General features: G+C 46.4%; 6 protein-coding genes across 6 annotated transcripts; 3 read left to right on the forward strand and 3 right to left on the reverse strand.

The window, feature by feature from the left end:
• Positions 1-3,162: 3,162 nt before the first annotated feature.
• Positions 3,163-3,594, reverse strand: LOC139198640 (histone H2B 3-like). The gene has a single exon (XM_070827547.1). The coding sequence runs from the start codon at positions 3,592-3,594 to the stop codon at positions 3,226-3,228; it is 369 nt and encodes a 122-aa protein (XP_070683648.1). The 3' UTR covers positions 3,163-3,225.
• A 1,695-nt stretch (positions 3,595-5,289) lies between these two features.
• LOC139199264 (histone H4) lies at positions 5,290-5,636 on the reverse strand. The gene has a single exon (XM_070828310.1). The coding sequence runs from the start codon at positions 5,613-5,615 to the stop codon at positions 5,304-5,306; it is 312 nt and encodes a 103-aa protein (XP_070684411.1). The 5' UTR covers positions 5,616-5,636; the 3' UTR covers positions 5,290-5,303.
• A 6,454-nt stretch (positions 5,637-12,090) lies between these two features.
• LOC139199266 (histone H4) lies at positions 12,091-12,474 on the forward strand. The gene has a single exon (XM_070828313.1). It carries the CDS (start codon positions 12,111-12,113, stop codon positions 12,420-12,422), a length of 312 nt encoding a protein of 103 aa, XP_070684414.1. The 5' UTR covers positions 12,091-12,110; the 3' UTR covers positions 12,423-12,474.
• A 1,002-nt stretch (positions 12,475-13,476) lies between these two features.
• Positions 13,477-13,866, forward strand: LOC139198617 (histone H2B 1/2). The gene has a single exon (XM_070827515.1). It carries the CDS (start codon positions 13,477-13,479, stop codon positions 13,846-13,848), a length of 372 nt encoding a protein of 123 aa, XP_070683616.1. The 3' UTR covers positions 13,849-13,866.
• Positions 13,867-17,136: 3,270 nt separating this feature from the next.
• On the forward strand, positions 17,137-17,833 carry LOC139224302 (histone H1-like). Its single transcript, XM_070855989.1, has one exon. It carries the CDS (start codon positions 17,175-17,177, stop codon positions 17,811-17,813), a length of 639 nt encoding a protein of 212 aa, XP_070712090.1. The 5' UTR covers positions 17,137-17,174; the 3' UTR covers positions 17,814-17,833.
• Positions 17,834-19,726: 1,893 nt separating this feature from the next.
• Positions 19,727-20,167, reverse strand: LOC139224592 (histone H2A-like). The gene has a single exon (XM_070856009.1). The coding sequence runs from the start codon at positions 20,149-20,151 to the stop codon at positions 19,768-19,770; it is 384 nt and encodes a 127-aa protein (XP_070712110.1). The 5' UTR covers positions 20,152-20,167; the 3' UTR covers positions 19,727-19,767.
• Between the last annotated feature and the right edge of the window lie 172 nt (positions 20,168-20,339).

Here is a 20,339-nt window from a genome sequence, read left to right on the forward strand (position 1 = left end):
GCGGCTCCTCTGAGCAGTCTGAACGCCGCCACTTGTGTTTTCTCTTCCCCGATCAAAGGCTCCAACTAACTGTGGGACAAGTGCTGGAGGCTGACAGAGAAGGAGCCCACAGCGGACCACTGTCTCTCCGTGTTGAGCTCACGCACAGCTCCGGAGCTCTCTGCATTTACTGCGGGGAGCCTCCAAACCTCACCTGCTCCCCGTCGTGGCCGGCACCGCTCCGCAGCTTTTCCCTCTCCTTTCTCTGCTAAAACACTGTCAAATGCACCGGAGCTCCTCCAAAGGTGGTCTAGCAGCTGGCCCACATGTTTGTTCAGGGACTCCGAGTAGAAACAAGCGCCTGCTGATGGTCACTGTGTGATAAACTACACTTATTCTGGGAGCAGCAAACACAGTGAGGATGAACGAGGCTCATGGTGACCTTGAGCCAGACTTCCTGTCAGAGCTGCTCACCGTGGCTGTCCACATTTCTGCTGCTCAGGACACTTTGACATGAGGAAAGTGCTCTGCTCATCTGTGCGCTCGCTGCCACTTGTTTGTGTCACACTTTGTAATTACAGTCAGTGTTGATGAGCAAACACACTGAGCAGTAGATGACAGCAGCTGTCTGTGGCAGCCTAGTAGATGCTTTGTGTTCTGCAGTGCTCACAGTGAGGATCTGGACTTGAGAGATCTCAGAGTAACGCAGCACTTCAGATCCTACAGAGCTCAGATCAACTATCTGGCTTTGTTCTGACAGCTTTGTGGAAGCAGTGGGATCAAACATGACCTCCAGCTCCTGATGGAGCTGATCATGAAAACCACTCTCAAATGGAGCTGAAAGGATTCAGTGTTTAGTATTTTGGGGGCAGCAGCTGATGATGAGCTGGAATGGTTCTTCTTGTTTAGGGGGCATCTTCTCCTCTAATAACAAATACCAATCAATCAGATGATACCAAATCAATAACAAACTGGACTGGTCACACAACACAGATGTCCTGTCCAAGAAGGGCCAAAGTGGTCTCCACCTGCTGAGCAGACTGAGGTCCTTTGGAGCGTGCAGGACTCTGCTCCAGACCTTTGATGACTCTGTGGTGGCGTCTGCAGTCTTCTATGCAGCGGTCTGCTGGGGAGGAGGGAGCAGGGAGAGGGACAGGAAGAGACTGAACGGACCGGTCAGGAGGGCCGCTTCTGTCCAGAGGAGGAGGTTAATGAAACTCCAATCCATCGTGGACGACCCCTCTCACCCTCTGCATGAGACTGTGGGGGCCCTCAGCAGCTCCTTCAGCAGCAGGCGGAGGCCCCCACCCTGCAAGAAGGAGGAGCAGATCATTCCTCCCATCAGCCATCAGACTCTTTAACAGCAGCATCACTGGCTGATGTTAATGTGCAATAATCACTTATTTATTTTCAACTCTCCTCATGTTACTCATGTTATTAATTGTATTATTGTCTTATTTTTGTCTTGTTTTCATACTATTGCTTATTTTTTCTATTTATGCCTATCTTGCCCCTGCCCCATTTTTACATCTTTCACATCTTTCCATTTTTCACATCTCTAAAATACTAAAAATAATCTAATAACAATGCTTTAATTTGTCACATGCCCTTCAGGAGGCCATATTGAAACCCTTTTTTGCAGACTTTCAAAGGAAAAAGCTTTGCCATTTTGTTCCACAAAAAGGGTTTGAAAATATAATTTCCTGGCCCCTTTCCATCTGGAAAACAATGTATTCGCACTAATAGGTGAGTAAACCTTAATGTTTGATAGTTTAATGTAAATTATTTGCTAATTAAATAATGGAAACTTGTTAAAATGCAACTCTTGCCTTGAGGCAACAGTGAACCATTATGGAATCACCATGGCAGCATGAAATGTTGGTAGTGTATGTTGAAGGTTATATATGATCAAAAGCATACCATTCATCATCATTTTCTTTTTTTATCTTTACAGTTTAGCAAAGATACATTTGATGTTGGTTGCAGTAAAGTAAAGTTCAGGCTGTCTGAAGATTCAGTCGTACAGGTCATAGTTATTCCTGAGGAGTTGAGCAAAAGTCAACTGGACTTGTTGAAGGTACTTGAAGACGTTTCTCCTCCCATCCACTATACTCTGTAGGCCAGAGTCTACTATTACAGTGACCATTGGCCTCATAGGGTGGAGAAAAGGCCTGGTGCAAATACCCTGGATGTAAGGATATAGTGGAAGTGCAGTGCACAAAGTGTGTCACCTACCTGTGCTTCACTCCTGAAAACACACAGTGAAAAAAACCTGCTTCATGGAGTTCTATAAGGACAGAGCAGCAACACCACAAATTATAGCAACGCATGTCAGGTAAGACACAGGAGACTGACAGGAAACATGCACTGAAATGAAGCAGTGATGATCAAACACTGGAATTTGACACCAGTTTCTTGTTTTGCAAATGGTTATGATCTTTGTTTGCATAAGTAGTTCATGTAAAGTTCAAAGAATTATGCTTGGACAGTGCTTCTTTTCCTTTTAGTGTGAAATGTTATCTGGAATACAGACCTGATGAAACAATCAAAGACAGGTTGGATATACAACCTCTCCAAATGAACCCAGTATAAATGAATGTCCCATTGTTGGCTCATACTGCCCTCTGCTGGCTAAACATGGACACAGGATGTATATATGGAAAATAGAAACGGGGAAAGGTTCTACAGTCTTTGGAGCTTTTTGTTTGGTTTATTGGAGCAGGAGTGAGTTTGTGGTGGCGGAAAGAACCAGTGAGGAAGGAAGCTCCAGGCTAAGAGGGCTTATCGTTTATGATGTGAAAAAAGGTTTTAGGAGGAGACTGTCCACTCAGTGTACTTTCTTAACACTTGGAGACGGAGGAGCTTCCACACCTGCTTCTGTTTGTGGAGCCCAGAAACAGCAGTAGATCTATCATATAGTTTAACCCTCCTGTTCATACCAGCTACCTCTGACAAGTCTGCACTTTTACTAGTAATGTTAATAATGTTGCACATTATGTAAATATATTTATATTAGTTTATTATGTTTTTACTCTCACTCAAGGCATTCAGTGTGAAGTAAAATTTTCATTGTACAGGAAACTTATTTCTGTACTGTACACATGACAATATACACTTTGAATCTTTAGGAGGATAGAGAGGAGATGAAGCAGAATGACTGAGGGAGAGAGGAAGGTAGTTTGTGGTCTTCACTTGAAGTGGGTGGCTCTGAAAAGAGCCGTTGGGTTGGAGGAGCAGCTGAGCTGCTTACTTGGAGCTGGTGTACTTGGTGACAGCCTTGGTGCCCTCGGACACGGCGTGCTTGGCCAGCTCACCGGGCAGCAGCAGGCGGACGGCGGTCTGGATCTCCCTGGAGGTGATGGTGGAGCGCTTGTTGTAGTGAGCCAGACGGGAGGCCTCACCGGCGATGCGCTCAAAGATGTCGCTGACGAACGAGTTCATGATCAGCATGGCTTTGGACGAGATGCCGGTGTCGGGGTGGACCTGCTTGAGGACCTTGTACACGTAGATGGCGTAGCTCTCCTTCCTGGTCTTCCTCTTCTTCTTGCCGGTCTTGGTGGCCTTAGACACGGCCTTCTTGGAGCCCTTCTTGGGAGCTTTCACGGCGTCTGGCATGTTGGCTACAGAGCAGTTTTCCTGACAACTATAAGGTTTACAGCGTCGAGCCGCCTCCTTTGTTTGCGCTCCATGCAAATGAGGTGAGCTGTTGCTCGCACAGGATTGGTCAGAGTGCTGTGCTCAGAGTGAGCACGCGCCATCATCAAGCAGCTGGTCCTGTGAACACAGAGACAGACTGGGAGAAGATCAGAGAGACACAAGATGACATCACTACAATCAATATGTGTTACAGGCTCCGTGTTTCATCTGTTCTCTCAGTCATTTCACTCAACCTGAAAACACACAGGAGGCTGAAAAACGGGTCAGAGTTTCTGTTTTTGTCGTCACCAAAACCACCTGGAAAATAACACTTTTCATGATCAAGGAAAACGAAAAAGCAAACAAACGGATGTAGTTTGTGTTTCCAGATGTTTCCAGGTTGGCTGATTTCTGACTGTGGGCACGTGGTGACCTAGCAGCCATGTGACTGATGTGAGTTCAGGTTGTGACAGATATGAACCGTTCCTGTGTGGAGGAGCAGAGGACAGACAGACGGCCTGTAGCCAGCATCATGACCTACAGACGCTGGTGGGGGAACAGTGGTCAGGTATTAAAGTAGCTACCAGCACCTCACTGCCCCTCGTGATTAAAAGAAAACCCTTCCACCCCATGTGGTTAGGGGCCACATGAAAAACAAAGAAGAGCTTTTCCTTCACATTCTGAGATCAGTACTGAGCCCCACAGTACTTCTAGTGAGAGAAAGACAAAAGAAGTCACAATCATATTTTCTATCAAGCTACACAAACCATGAATCTATGTGTGGATGAGAGGCTCGTGCTCCTGACCACTAGCTCACCTTGAGCCAGCCAACATTACAGCTCAGGTGAGGAGGACACTGTTACTCTGTACTTAATGTTATCTTCACTATCTATTTTTATGTCACTTCTCTTGTCTTTTTAGACACAAATGTTTCATCATTTGACAAATCTTTGTTAATCATTTTCTATATTTATGTCTTTTGATTTTAAAAATCACTGGTGATTGTTTTGTACACGTGCTGTGTATGTGTGTATATTTGCGAAATGTAATGCATCAGCTGATATTTTGGAATGAGGTGAGTGAAACATCAGCAGGTGGAGGTATGTACTTAACATTTAAATTAGTTTTCACCATCTTTCTGTGAAGGACAAACAGCCCTGGGTGTGTTGTCAGCACTGATGTTGGTTTGGCAACTAGCTAGAGGCTGCAGGGAAAACTAAGCAACAAATATGTGCATAAAAGACTAAGTACAGCCGTTTTTACTCACTGAGTGAGCAACCAAAACAGTTTGCAGGAGCAAAATTAGAAATGCTCACAATTCAGCATAGTTTCTTTTTCAGATGGTCTTTAATAGTAGTTTGTCATTTCGCTCCAGCAGGAACCTCCAGTCTGAAGCCAGAGGACCTTCAATAGTGTCACTAAACCAGAGCAAAGCTCCACAACATGAACACTTGATTATTGACGGAGCTGAACACACAGCAGCAGATGTGTGTGTTGTGTTTAGATAGATGGATATAAATATTGGTGGTTATTGTTGTTTTCTTGTTCTGTGCATCACGTTCTGTGTTTCACTGAGTGCTTTTAATGTGCAGAGTTTCCATCAGTTGTAGCAGGAGAGACACTTTAGAGGAGGTGAGTGGCCCTTAAAAGGGCCTTTGTGGTTCAGCATCAGCGGACCAGGATGAGGTTTAACCTCCGAAGCCGTAGAGGGTTCGGCCCTGCCTCTTGAGGGCGTACACCACATCCATGGCGGTCACGGTCTTCCTCTTGGCGTGCTCGGTGTAGGTGACGGCATCCCGGATGACGTTCTCCAGGAAGACCTTGAGCACACCGCGGGTCTCCTCGTAGATCAGACCGGAGATCCGCTTGACTCCGCCGCGGCGAGCCAGACGGCGGATAGCGGGCTTGGTGATCCCCTGGATGTTATCACGGAGGACTTTACGGTGCCGCTTGGCGCCTCCTTTACCGAGTCCTTTTCCTCCTTTGCCTCTTCCGCTCATTTCTGCGTCTCTTCTCTCTGCGGTGACTACAAACAGTCTGCTGTCGGACGGCTCACCGGCGGTGGTTGTATCGTAACTGCGGACGTGATAGAGGACACCTCCGCTGGGCGGAGCCAACCTCAGCGGCCCCTCGTCCTTCTGCACTTTGAGCAGCTCCGAGTCAAAAGTCTTCCTCTGGTTTGTCTCGCTTTGAAACGGTTTCCTACATTTTCTGACAAGAAGAAAGACAGAAAACACAGAAGCAGCAGTGAATCAGCTGGAAGCTGCATCAAGTCACACACATCTGCAGCATCAGCACCTTTTCATCACTGATGTTTCTCAGATCATGTCAGTTTGTTCATGTTAACAATGAGTCCTCTGTCCACACTAAAGTCAGACATGGAGTTCCACAAAGTTCAGTGCTTGGACTGATACTATTTACATTGCTATGCTTCCTCTGGGTAATATTATCCATTAATTTCCACTGTTATGCAGATGATGCCCAATTATACTTATCAATAAAGCCTGATGAATCCAATCAGTTAACTAAACTTCAGTCTGCATTAAGGACATAAAGTCCTGGATGAGCAGCAACTTTCTGCTGCTAAACTCAGATTAAACTGAAGTTATTCTGCTCGGCCCCAAACACCTCTGAGACACCTTTTCTAACAATATAGCTACTCTGGATGGCATTCCTCTGGCCTCCAGCTCCACTGTACAGAATCTGGGAGTTATTTTTGGAGAATTTGTCCTTTAACTCCAACATTAAACAGATTTCCAGGGCTGCCTGTCTCCATCTACATAATATTGCTAAAATCAGGCCCATCTTGTCTATGAATGATGCAGAAAAATGAGTCCATGCATTTAATAGTTTCAAAGTCCATATGTGATGATTCTGTCACATATTTGGAAAATGGAAACGTAAATAATTTTTTTAAATGACACTTCCTGTTTAGTAAAGTAAGTAAGTAAAAGCCCTGTAGTCCCTTCATTTGTCTCTTTATGTGAAGCTTATAATGAATTGAAGTGAAATTTTTTGATTCTTTATTGCTATTATCAAAGGCAGGCAGCATGCAGAGCATATGAAGGTGGAGTCTGGCTGATGGAAGCTGCTGCTGGAAGAGATGCTTGTCAGACACTGTCAGATGACAACCATCTTGAAACTGAGACCAGAAGATAACCTCTGGTAAATGAACTGACTTCACCAGATTTCACTCCAAAACAAAAACCTATAGACAGAATATATGTATCCACAAACTTCAAAATGATCCAGTATGGACCAGTTTCAAATGATGATCTGATCATGTTTTAGTTAAAGCATCTGTGTCTCTGAACCCTCAGTAAAGTTTAAGAGATAAAGAATTAATTCTACTTATAGTAACCAGATATCCTCATTAAATCTGATATTAAACTATGGGAAACATCAAAACATGGAATAACAGACTTCTTTAAGACTTTAACTTAAAAACACACACTAGTTCTGATGTATTCATGAAACTGTTTATTAAAATAAAAAATACTGGAAGAAGATACTGTCAAATTTAGATAAAAACACAAATAGATCACTTTTATTATGAACAATTAGACAACAGAGGAAATGTGGTCCACGCTCTTAAATCTGAACCAAAACGTGTTCAAAGTAAAATGCTGAACTCTGTTCAGAAGCAGTGATGCTGTGGTTAAAGAACCATGTGCTCATGCTTATGAGACACTACAAACACACTCAGCTACTGTGAAGCTCCTTCTTAGAGAAAGTGTCTCCATCACTTATTGGACAATAAAGTCAAGATGAGGTGGTTCAGGTCATCAGACAGTTCAATGTGGGGAAAAGTCCTGGTCCAGACGGCCTCCTGCCCACTGAGTTTGATCACCTATAGATCTGTAACCAGGTGGTCGATCTATTCAGACATTTGATCCAAAGGTGAAGCAGACTGTGAACGGGCTCACACAGTCACCTGATATTACTGGTTGTGGTCACAAGGCGGCGCCATTGAGTTACACATCGTTACACCCGCCAGGTGCATCTTGGTCTTTTCTGTCTCCGTGTGGACAACCTGCAGACCTGCAGAGGGCTCAGTGCTGCGACCCCGTCATGTAGAGCAGGAGGCAAAGACACACCAAATGTTCTTGTCCAGATAATTAAAGAATGTTATCTGATCATATTTTAACAAGAAGGTTTCATTTAGACACTTCTGGACTTCATGTTGTGGAGTTTTGGCTGCCAGGTGTCAAACACTGTCTTCTCAGTTACATGGTAATGTTAGAGTGCATAAGGCCACACATGCTGTTGGACTCTGGGAGAGAAATAGTGCAGGTTTTACATCCATTTGAAGTCTGCACAGCTCCACACATGGTCATTTACCTTCAGACAGTCTCCAGGAAGTTCAGTTTTGGTGAAACTTTTTGTAATGGGAGTGTCTTTTACGGTGATGTGTTGTATATTTGCTGGTCATTTTTTGTGGGTTTATGGTTGTTAAATGTGCACTTATCTGGTTTTATTTTGTGTTTCTGTTAATAGTTCTCCTTGTGTGAGTGTTTGGAGTCGAGTAAAGGACTCATGGACCAGTTGCAAATGTGGCCATCAATAAAAACCAAAGCTACACGAAGCCCTGAAATAATTTTGGTACCAGGAGAAGGGTTGCAGCTAAAACAGACTTTTTGCATTTGGCAGCGGAGTGGTTTCTTTTTATGGGAGAAAATACAGCAGTGGTGAAGATTGCAAGTGAGTTTTACTGGTGCTTGAGTCTAAGAGGCAAGTCTGTCTGGATGCTCCCTGATCAAAACGACTCATTAGTACCTGAGCAGGTTGTTGCAAAGAGCAAGATTTAGCAGGGCTCCAAGTTAGAGGCCGTCTTCGCAGTATCCTCGACCCACGATTTATACTGAACATTCATATTTATACTGGACTGAGTAAAAGCTAATATTTCACCATATCTAGTAGATGTGGTGATGAAGGTGCTTCAAGTAACAACAATGGTCAGTTAGAGCAGCAGTCAGATCGGACAACAGGTACAAGTAGAGATGCTAGAGAAGAAATACAGATTCAGATGCAAGAGCTCAACAGATTACAAGATGAGTTTACCAGGTTAGATAGTGAAACACTGGCTCATGGGGCAAATGGTAACAGAGTACCCACACATTCCTATTGGAAACACAAGCACCCGTATTCTTTAATGGACAGCCCAAGATTTTTGACATCACAGCCGGAGGGTTCAGTCGGTCTCAGAAGAGCCTTTAATTCAGATTCACAGGTGAAATACAATGCAATCCAACGCCGGGGTTCAGGCAGCGCCGGGCTCATGACTGGTTCTGGTCAGAGGAGCTAAGAACTGGGTTTTCCAACAGATTTTAAAGGGCAGAGTATCACAATATCACACGTAACCATTGTTTGATTGGACGCTAGGGTCTGTACGTCAGTCTCCACCAGCCGTCAGCGTTGTCTGCGTAGGCTTGTGTCTATCAGGAATATGTTTACAGAACAAGAACTCTCTGTTTCTTACAATCAAGATATTACACCTGCTTCTTAAAACAATGAGGAGACACCAGTCTGTCAGGTCACACTGACCTGCACAACGTTTGAGAAACGTGTGAAACATTTGATGGTTTAGAGTTCTAATTTACACTGAAGACATTTTGTTGCAATATCAGAGTTAATAGTTAACGTTCCTATGTCTATGTTCCAAGAGAATGCCAGATACAACCATCTAGTGAAGAGTATGGCCCACTTATCTGTACAAGAGTTTAGTGAAGAGGTTGGTAGGATTTTAAGATCCAGAGCACAAACAGCAGAAGAACAGTATGACTACATCCTGTCTCTGTCACATGGTCACAAGTGTACTGACGAGAACTAGGAGAAGAGATCATCTTCTCTTCACTGGCTTCCAGTAAAATCCAGAAGAGAGTTTAAAACCCTTCTTCTCAACTACAAGGCTCGTAATGGTCAGGCTCCATCATATCTTAAAGAACCTTCCTTTGTGATAAAGCTTATAGTTTAGGGCTGGCTCAGGCCTTGGACCAGCCCCTAGTTATGCTGCTATAGGCTACCAGAACTACAGCAGTACTAGTACAGTACAGTTGTTTGCCTTATAATGGGCAATTGCTGAAAAGGTGGCTCGGTGGGAAGATTTTGAGGTTAAGTACTGTCCAGGTAGTAGCAATGCTGTCACAGACGCCTGAAACAGCCACTGATTTGGATTTTGACAGATGTATTGATATTTAAAACAGGATGAGAGTCAGTACAGGATTGCAGTCTTGTCACTAGAGGCCTTGAGTGTTACAAAGTGAGGCAGATCCATGCTGTGGAGTCCTGGTGTGGTGAGATCAGTGCTGGGCAAGGCAACACTCCCACACTGCCAGGTTATCCCACAGAGAACCTGATACGTTTTCAGACCAGTGATCCCACCCTGAAAGGACTCAGGACATTTTGGGATCGGGGGAGGAGGCCAAGCCCCAGAGAGAGAGCAGTCCTCTCTAGCCAAGTGTGACAACTGCTGAAACGGTGGAGGTGCATCCACTCAAGCACATCTTACTGAAGAACAGAAAGCTGACACTACAGTTGTGCTCAGGGAGTGGTTCATGAAATGTGGGGTCCCAGAGAGACTACACTCTGACCAAGGAAGACATTTTGAGATTGAAGTCATAGCAGAGCTGTGTAAACTCTGCAGGGTTAAAAGAAAAACCTGGACAACTCCTTACAGGCCACACGATCGAACACTCCATGATTTGCTGAGGACACTCCCACCAGAGAAGAAAAGATGATGTTTTTTATTGATCCCACAATGGGGAAAGTTTGCTGTTATTGCAGCTCAAAGGACAGACATAAAGCACACAGTTAAGAAAGAGAAAATTAAATAAACATATATACAGAAAAACCTCATATACACAAAAAGAAACATTATATACACAGTAATACAACAATTATAAAGACACAACAACAGGGTGGGATGGAAACATGGATTGGTTGAGTAATAAAGTGCATTTTTCAGTAACACCAGTAAAATATCAGTCATACTATGTTGAGTAATGATTGTATTTGGTGCAGCAGGTTATAGTGCAGCATTGTACAGTTTGACTGCAGTCGAAATAAAAGACCTGCGGAATGGACACTGGGTACCCCCATCCTCATGTTTTAGTTATTTTGCAGTTGTAATATGATTTATACTCATGCACAAAAGTGCTAGTCACATCTTAGTAGGTTTATTGGTGGGTAAAATGAGTATGGCTCACACAGGCACTTCTGGGCAGCTGAGGGGTCTTTAGGGTGCACGGGTGCACACGCACCCCCATCAGATCGAGATATCCGGCAGTATGCGGCCAGGCTGAGCAAATGTGCTTGTTTCTGCATTTCCAGTGAATTGAAGAGATGCTCATAACGCATTCACGCCCAGTTTTGGGTGCAACACACATCTCAAAGTAGATGCATTACCAGGGCGTGAGTGTGTGTCAGATAGGAAACAGGACTTGTTCAACAGCAGAAACTCAATCAGGCACATCAGAGAGCAGAAAGCAGCTGAGAGGACAGCACTGCAAAATGAGAAGGTGTATTGTCCTCCTGTAGACGTTGGTCAGGTGGTTTTCCTTCATCACAGACCTTCAGGTGGACATAAGATTAAAGACGGGTGGAGTCCAACAGTCTACAAGGTACTTAACATCTAGGGCACCACACACACCGTTGAACCCTTTGAGGGAGGTCCCGTTAAGAAAGTTCATAAATCAGAACTGAGGCCATGAGCAAAACCAGTTCCCAAACCCAGAACTAAAACTAAGTGACAGAGCACAGCCTGTAGCTGAGGAGATCCCAGAGTCACCAGCACCTGCTTTTGTTGTTTTTGAGGAAGTCCTTGCTCCCCAGGTTGAGCAAACATCTAATCTGCCTCATGTAGCACAAAGGGTTGGTTTACCTGTGGCAGCACCCACAGATGGGAGTGACAGTCAGGGACCTGATGGAGGCTGTGCAGGTGTATGGACTGACACAGAGACAGAATGTGTAAGTGATGACGTGCTCTCATTCAGATGTCAGTGACAGTGACTTGTTCATCACAATAGACGGGGACAGGCAGACACTCGGGAACATCGCTGGTGGAACGAGAAGTAGCAACAAGGCACCTGAACCTGTTGTAAGGAGAAGCAAGCAGGACACTGCTGGGTCTCATTCAAGTCAGAGCACAACGCTGCATCAATGAGCAAACATAACCTTTATTATCTTCAGTGATGAAAAGGTGCTGATGCTGCAGATGTGTGTGACTTGATGCAGCTTCCAGCTGATTCACTGCTGCTTCTGTGTTTTCTGTCTTTCTTCTTGTCACAAAATGTAGGAAACCGTTTCAAAGCGAGACAAACCAGAGGAAGACTTTTGACTCGGAGCTGCTCAAAGTGCAGAAGGACGAGGGGCCGCTGAGGTTGGCTCCGCCCAGAGGAGGTGTCCTCTTTCACGTCCGCAGTTACGATACAACCATCGCCGGTGAGCCGTCCGACAGCAGACTGTTTGTAGTCACCGCAGAGAGAAGAGACGCAGAAATGAGCGGAAGAGGCAAAGGAGGAAAAGGACTCGGTAAAGGAGGCGCCAAGCGGCACCGTAAAGTCCTCCGTGATAACATCCAGGGCATCACCAAGCCCGCTATCCGCCGTCTGGCTCGCCGCGGCGGAGTCAAGCGGATCTCCGGTCTGATCTACGAGGAGACCCGCGGTGTGCTCAAGGTCTTCCTGGAGAACGTCATCCGGGATGCCGTCACCTACACCGAGCACGCCAAGAGGAAGACCGTGACCGCCATGGATGTGGTGTACGCCCTCAAGAGGCAGGGCCGAACCCTCTACGGCTTCGGAGGTTAAACCCGCTCACCGACCGCCCGCTCAACCCAAAGGCTCTTTTCAGAGCCGCCCACCGAGTCCCACAGAGCTCATGTCCTCCGTCTCACCGGTTACTCGCTCCTCACTCAAATGTCCTGGTCCCCTCACATTGTGCTGTCACATCATGTTACTGTAGTATAATAATGGTTAAGGTGTCATATGACTGGATGTAGAACAGGAGTGTTGATCAAATACCATCATCAAACTAAACAACAGATCACATTTTGTACTAAAGTGTCATTTAAAGCTGCAGTAAGAAGAAACCAGAGCTTCATGGTGGAAACTAGAGTGAACACCAAAGTCTCTGAACCCTGTTCAGACTCTTCAGGTCTTCATAGTGGAGCTGAGCTCCATCCAGTCTGCTCTCTGTGTGAGTGGAGGATGAGGAGCCTGCAGCTCATCAGCAGCTTCACACCCACACCAGGACAGGATCTTTGTGTCGGACCACTTCTACTGCTGAACACCTGAACCGACACCCCCTCAGTCCCCACACCTGTATGGAGAGCTGACTCCCTCTGATATACTCAAGCACCTTTCTACACATCCCATCCACACTTCATTCATACAGGAGCAATAAAGGCCTGAGACCCTCCTTTCACACACTCAAGCTCTTTAGGACAAAGTTGGGCCTCAGTGTTTTGTCCAACCTGAGCCCACTGCTTCATGTATGAATCCCACTTCCTTCCTCTGTCTGCTGGATGCTTGGTTTCCCAGGTTGTCCATCTGATGTGGATCTGTGCCACATTTAGACCTGAATAAAAAGACCAGTGTTAGAAGAACATGTAAAAACATCCAGAATAACTCTCTTGTCCTTTTTCCGTGTCTTATTGTCTCTGCAGTACTTCTGACTGGATGATGTGCTGCACAGCTGCTATTGTGACTCAAACCTCCAAGAGGAGACCTCCTCCACCCAGTGAGAGGCTCAACCAATCACAGGAGGGGGACCACACAGCCCTATTAGCAGCGGAGACTGGATAAGAAGAGCAGCCATCCTCTGCACCACTCATCTGTTACTGTACAGAACCAGGAGAGAAACATGCCTGAACCCGCCAAGGCTGCACCCAAGAAGGGCTCCAAGAAGGCCGTGTCTAAGGCCACCAAGACCGGCAAGAAGAAGAGGAAGACCAGGAAGGAGAGCTACGCCATCTACGTGTACAAGGTCCTCAAGCAGGTCCACCCCGACACCGGCATCTCGTCCAAGGCCATGCTGATCATGAACTCGTTCGTCAGCGACATCTTTGAGCGCATCGCCGGTGAGGCCTCCCGTCTGGCTCACTACAACAAGCGCTCCACCATCACCTCCAGGGAGATCCAGACCGCCGTCCGCCTGCTGCTGCCCGGTGAGCTGGCCAAGCACGCCGTATCCGAGGGCACCAAGGCTGTCACCAAGTACACCAGCTCCAAGTAAGCAGCTCAGCTGCTCCTCCAACCCAACGGCTCTTTTCAGAGCCACCCACTTCAAGTGAAGACCACAAACTACCTTCCTCTCTCTCATTCTGCTTCATCTCATCTCTATCCTGTTAAAGATTCAAAGTGTATATTGTCATGTGTACAGTACAGAAATAAGTTTCCTGTACAATGAAAATTGTACTTTACACTGAGAGGAAAAAACATAATAAACTATTACTAATATATTTACATAATGTGCAACATTATTAACATTACTAGTAAAAGTGAAGACTTGTCAGAGGTAGCTGGTGTGAACAGGAGGGTTAAACTATATGATAGATCTACTGCTGTTTCTGGGCTCCACAAACGGAAGCAGGTGCTAAGAAAGTACACTGAGTGGACAGTCTCCTCCTAAAACCTTTTTTCACGACATAAATGCTTCGCCCTCTTAGCCTGGAGCTTCCTTCCTCACTGGTTCTTTCCACCACCACAAACTCACTCCTGCTCCAATAAACCAAACAAGAAGCGCTCCGTGCACCACAGAGCCCCCTGAGCGCTCCAAAGACTGTAGAACCTTTCCCCGTCTCTATTTTCCATATATGCATCCTGTGTCCATGTTTAGCCAGCAGAGGGCAGTATGAGCCAACAATGGGACATTCATTTATACTGGGTTCATTTGGAGAGGTTGTATATCCAACCTGTCTTTGATTGTTTCAGCAGGTCTGTATTCCAGATAACATTTCACATTAAAAGGAAAAGAAGCACTGTCCAAGCATAATTCTTTGAACTTTACATGAACTACTTATGCAAACAAAGATCATAACCATTTGCAAAACAAGAAACTGGTGTCAAATTCCAGTGTTTGATCATCACTGCTTCATTTCAGTGCATGTTTCCTGTCAGTCTCCTGTGTCTTACCTGACATGCGTCACTATAATTTATGGTGTTGCTGCTCTGTCCTTATGAAGCAGGTTTTTTTCACTGTGTGTTTTCAGGAGTGAAGCACAGGTAGGTGACACACTTTGTGCACTGCACTTCCACTATATCCTTACATCCAGGGTATTTGCACCAGTCCTTTTTCTCCACCCTATGAGGCCAATGGTCACTGTAATAGTAGACTCTGGCCTACAGAGTATAGTGGATGGGAGGAGAAACGTCTTCAAGTACCTTCAACAAGTCCAGTTGACTTTTGCTCAACTCCTCAGGAATAACTATGACCTGTACGACTGAATCTTCAGACAGCCTGAACTTTACTTTACTGCAACCAACATCAAATTTATCTTTGCTAAACTGTAAAGATAAAAAAAGAAAATGATGATGAATGGTATGCTTTTGATCATATATAACCTTCAACACACACTACCAACATTTCATGCTGCCATGGTGATTCCATAATGGTTCACTGTTGCCTCAGGGCAAGAGTTGCATTTTAACAAGTTTCCATTATTTAATTAACAAATAATTTACATTAAACTATCAAACATTAAGGTTTACTCACCTATTAGTGCGAATACATTTTTTTCCAGATGGAAAGGGGCCAGGAAATTATGTTTTCAAACCCTTTTTGTGGAACAAAATGGCAAAGCTTTTTCCTTTGAAAGTCTGCAAAAAAGGGTTTCAATATGGCCTCCTGAAGGGCATGTGACAAATTAAAGCATTGTTATTAGATTATTTTTAGTATTTTAGAGATGTGAAAAATGGAAAGATGTGAAAGATGTAAAAATGGTGCAGGGGCAAGATAGGCATAAATAGAAAAAATAAGCAATAGTATGAAAACAAGACAAAAATAAGACAATAATACAATTAATAACATGAGTAACATGAGGAGAGTTGAAAATAAATAAGTGATTATTGCACATTAACATCAGCCAGTGATGCTGCTGTTAAAGAGTCTGATGGCTGATGGGAGGAATGACCTGCTCCTCCTTCTTGCAGGGTGGGGGCCTCCGCCTGCTGCTGAAGGAGCTGCTGAGGGCCCCACAGTCTCATGCAGAGGGTGAGAGGGGTCGTCCACGATGGATTGGAGTTTCATTAACCTCCTCCTCTGGACAGAAGCGGCCCTCCTGACCGGTCCGTTCAGTCTCTTCCTGTCCCTCTCCCTGCTCCCTCCTCCCCAGCAGACCGCTGCATAGAAGACTGCAGACGCCACCACAGAGTCATCAAAGGTCTGGAGCAGAGTCCTGCACGCTCCAAAGGACCTCAGTCTGCTCAGCAGGTGGAGACCACTTTGGCCCTTCTTGGACAGGACATCTGTGTTGTGTGACCAGTCCAGTTTGTTATTGATTTGGTATCATCTGATTGATTGGTATTTGTTATTAGAGGAGAAGATGCCCCCTAAACAAGAAGAACCATTCCAGCTCATCATCAGCTGCTGCCCCCAAAATACTAAACACTGAATCCTTTCAGCTCCATTTGAGAGTGGTTTTCATGATGAGCTCCATCAGGAGCTGGAGGTCCTTTTTGATCCCACTGCTTCCACAAAGCTGTCAGAACAAAGCCAGATAGTTGATCTGAGCTCTGTAGGATCTGAAGTGCTGCGTTACTCTGAGATCTCTCAAGTCCAGATCCTCACTGTGAGCACTGCAGAACACAAAGCATCTACTAGGCTGCCACAGACAGCTGCTGTCATCTACTGCTCAGTGTGTTTGCTCATCAACACTGACTGTAATTACAAAGTGTGACACAAACAAGTGGCAGCGAGCGCACAGATGAGCGGAGCACTTTCCTCATGTCAAAGTGTCCTGAGCAGCAGAAATGTGGACAGCCACGGTGAGCAGCTCTGACAGGAAGTCTGGCTCAAGGTCACCATGAGCCTCGTTCATCCTCACTGTGTTTGCTGCTCCCAGAATAAGTGTAGTTTATCACACAGTGACCATCAGCAGGCGCTTGTTTCTACTCGGAGTCCCTGAACAAACATGTGGGCCAGCTGCTAGACCACCTTTGGAGGAGCTCCGGTGCATTTGACAGTGTTTTAGCAGAGAAAGGAGAGGGAAAAGCTGCGGAGCGGTGCCGGCCACGACGGGGAGCAGGTGAGGTTTGGAGGCTCCCCGCAGCAAATGCAGAGAGCTCCGGAGCTGTGCGTGAGCTCAACACGGAGAGACAGTGGTCCGCTGTGGGCTCCTTCTCTGTCAGCCTCCAGCACTTGTCCCACAGTTAGTTGGAGCCTTTGATCGGGGAAGAGAAAACACAAGTGGCGGCGTTCAGACTGCTCAGAGGAGCCGCGGGCTGGGCTGACTCTCCACGGTTCTCATGGTGTGTTTAAGTTCCGCCTCCTGCTCCGGACTCTCCAACACTCCAGTCACACACTCCGACCGGTCCGTGTGCGAAGCGAGCGTCGATTGAACAATGGCAGAAGTGGCTCCAGCTCCGGCTCCGGCCGCCGCCCCGGCTAAAGCGGCCAAGAAGAAGGTCTCCAAGCCCAAGAAGCCCGCCGGCCCCAGCGTCAGCGAGCTCATCCTGAAAGCGGTGTCCGCCTCCAAGGAGCGGAGCGGCGTGTCCGCGGCCGCCGTCAAGAAGGCTCTGGCCGCCGGAGGCTACGATGTGGACAAGAACAAGGCCCGCGTCAAGACCGCCATCAAGAGCCTGGTGGCCAAGGGCGCCCTGCTCCAGACCAAGGGGACCGGGGCCTCCGGATCCTTCAAGATGAACAAGAAGGCCGAACCCAAGCCCAAGAAGCCGGCCAAGAAAGCCGCTCCCAAAGCCAAGAAGCCCGCAGCCAAGAAACCCGCAGCGGCCAAGAAGCCGGCAGCAGCCGCCAAGAAGTCCCCCAAGAAGGTCAAGAAGCCCGCGGCGGCGGCGGCCAAGAAAGTCGCCAAGAGCCCCAAGAAAGTCGCCAAGGCCACCAAGAAAGTCGCCAAGAGCCCCAAGAAAGCCGCCAAGAGCCCCAAGAAGGTGCTGAAAAAGGCCCCTGCAGCCAAGAAGTCTCCCGCTAAGAAGGTGGCCAAGCCCAAAGTCAAGAAGGCAGCAGCAGCCAAGAAGAAGTGAGCTGTCATCACTCTGCTCAACTAAACACCCTCAAAAGGCTCTTTTAAGAGCCACCACCATCCTCAGAGAGCCTCTTCCTGCTGCTGCTTCTTCCTCTCACTAATGTCACACATCACCATCATCATCATCATCATCATATCAGCACTGTTACAGTGGGGGGGGCTGATACATTCAGACAAATACAGGCTTTTACAGCTTCTTTCTGCTCACAGCTGGATCTTCAATCTACTTCTCATTTATGCTTCATTTCACACTCACTCATCGTTTCACTCTTTGTCACACTGGAACATTTCAGGACTTTCTCATCATCTTCTTGCCTTTATTTCTTTGCTCTTTCTTCTCACACACTCCTCGCTGGCACAACCACAAGGTAAAATCACCTTCTATTCAGCCTCAGCTCACTAATACACTTGTCACAGCAGCACAAGGAGAAACTCATCAAACAACAAGACAAGAAAAACAGGAGCTCAAGTCACTGCTGTGATTAACAGCACCACACTCAGTGGACTGCTGCTTTTGGCCTCCATGAAGAAGAAACACTAAACACTACACCAGTGGAACATCTTCTCAGTGTACAACATGGGCCAGTAGAATACAGGATGGGATCAAGTCATCAAGTGCAGCAGCACAACACAACATAGAGGACAATCAGAATCAGAATCACTTTAATAATTGCTTTTTGTTACACACAGCTCCAAAAGAAGAAGAATAAGAATAAACTTCAAACACAAAGTAAAATATAAATATATAAAAGTATGAATAAAAAAAGATGTATTACAAATTATTATTACAAATTATTACACAGAGGTAAATTACTGCACCAGGTGAGTCCAGAGTCTTAGAATAATAATAATAATAACAACAATAATACCACTACTAATAAAAATATATAACAACATGTACACTCAGAGTGAGGAGCTGTATTATATAAATTATAATAATAATTATAATAATAATGATGATAATAATAATAATAAATAATAATAGTAATAACAAAAAACACCATGTACACTCAGAGGGAGGAGTTGTATAGATTAATGGCCACAGGCAGGAATGATTTCCTGTGGCGCTCTACATTAGTCTGGCCCTGAAAGAACTCCTGTATCTAACCAGCACTTCATGGAGAGGGTTGGACACATTGTCCAAAATAGCTCCCACTTTGTGAAGCATTCTCCTCTGTGTCACCACCGTCAGAGAGTCCAGCTTCACTCCCACAACGTCACCGGCCCTGCGGATCAGTCTGTTACAGTCTCATACTTTGTTATAGTCTACTAGATAGTATTTGTTCAGGGATCCTGCACAGTAAGAATGTCATTGTACAGTCTAACTGTCTGCTTCTGTGCACATGACAATAAACATCCTCAGTACAAACACTGGTGGAGTATGGCACCGGTAGAATATTCACAAACCAAGCGGAGGGAGTGTGTCCAGAGAAGCAGACCGTGTGGACCAACGGCCTGCTCACAACTAGTGTTCAGGAGTTTGTTGAGGAAATACTGTGGATGAAGAGCTGGAGCAGTGAGTGCAGCCTGACTGAACAGGTCCTCTGCAGGAAGAGCCTCCTTTGACTCAGCAGAGTTTATACTGAGAGGGACATTTGAAGACTTTGAGTTCAAACAGGACTGATGCCACTTGTGTCAGTGGTTCATGTGGACATCCTGCACTTTGCCACAATAATGTGTGTTGAAGCTGGACACAAAGATGATGTTCCACCTCAGACTGTTTCACTTGTAGGCTGCACAAGTAGGAAGACATTAGGATTTGGGCTCCTGTCTAACAGTGATTCATTGATTGATTGAGTGCAGGTGGTTGTAAAGTAATAATGTGGAGGCTGCTGCAGGAGAGGCTCTTTGGTGAGAGGTGTGTGTGGCTCTTAAAAGAGCCGTTGTGTGGGTCCAGATCCGGGTCTGGGTCCGGGTCCGGGTCCGGGTCCGGGTCCGGGTCCAGATCCTGCTTACTTCTTGGCGGGCTTCTCGGTCTTCTTGGGCAGCAGGACCGCCTGGATGTTGGGCAGCACGCCGCCCTGAGCGATGGTCACTCCGCCCAGCAGCTTGTTGAGCTCCTCGTCGTTGCGGACGGCCAGCTGCAGGTGACGGGGGATGATCCGGGTCTTCTTGTTGTCGCGGGCGGCGTTTCCAGCCAGCTCCAGGATCTCAGCGGTCAGGTACTCCAGCACAGCCGCCAGGTAGACGGGGGCTCCGGCACCCACACGCTCCGCATAGTTGCCTTTGCGCAGCAGCCTGTGAACGCGGCCGACTGGGAACTGGAGCCCGGCACGGGAGGAGCGGGTCTTTGCCTTTGCTCGGGCTTTTCCGCCGGTTTTACCGCGTCCACTCATGATTCACTGCTTTCTAGAGTCGGGACTCACAGAAACTGTGGCCCCGGCACACACAGCCCTTCGTTATATGCCCGCCCCAAGGAGGGCGGCCTCCCGGGACACTTTTGGCGGACTCTTTCAAAGACTTTCTGTCCAATGAGCAGCGGGCACCCGGGCGGTGTCTCCCTCCTCAGGGCGGTGCTGAGCTC

Source organism: Pempheris klunzingeri, chromosome 3, assembly GCF_042242105.1.
Source record: "Pempheris klunzingeri isolate RE-2024b chromosome 3, fPemKlu1.hap1, whole genome shotgun sequence".
NCBI lineage: Eukaryota > Metazoa > Chordata > Actinopteri > Acropomatiformes > Pempheridae > Pempheris > Pempheris klunzingeri.

Coding starts and splice junctions, on each gene's coding strand:
- LOC139224592 (XM_070856009.1), bottom strand. CDS start 20,151: ATGAGTGGACGCGGTAAAACCGGCGGAAAAGCCCGAGCAAAGGCAAAG.
- LOC139198617 (XM_070827515.1), top strand. CDS start 13,477: ATGCCTGAACCCGCCAAGGCTGCACCCAAGAAGGGCTCCAAGAAGGCC.
- LOC139199266 (XM_070828313.1), top strand. CDS start 12,111: ATGAGCGGAAGAGGCAAAGGAGGAAAAGGACTCGGTAAAGGAGGCGCC.
- LOC139224302 (XM_070855989.1), top strand. CDS start 17,175: ATGGCAGAAGTGGCTCCAGCTCCGGCTCCGGCCGCCGCCCCGGCTAAA.
- LOC139199264 (XM_070828310.1), bottom strand. CDS start 5,615: ATGAGCGGAAGAGGCAAAGGAGGAAAAGGACTCGGTAAAGGAGGCGCC.
- LOC139198640 (XM_070827547.1), bottom strand. CDS start 3,594: ATGCCAGACGCCGTGAAAGCTCCCAAGAAGGGCTCCAAGAAGGCCGTG.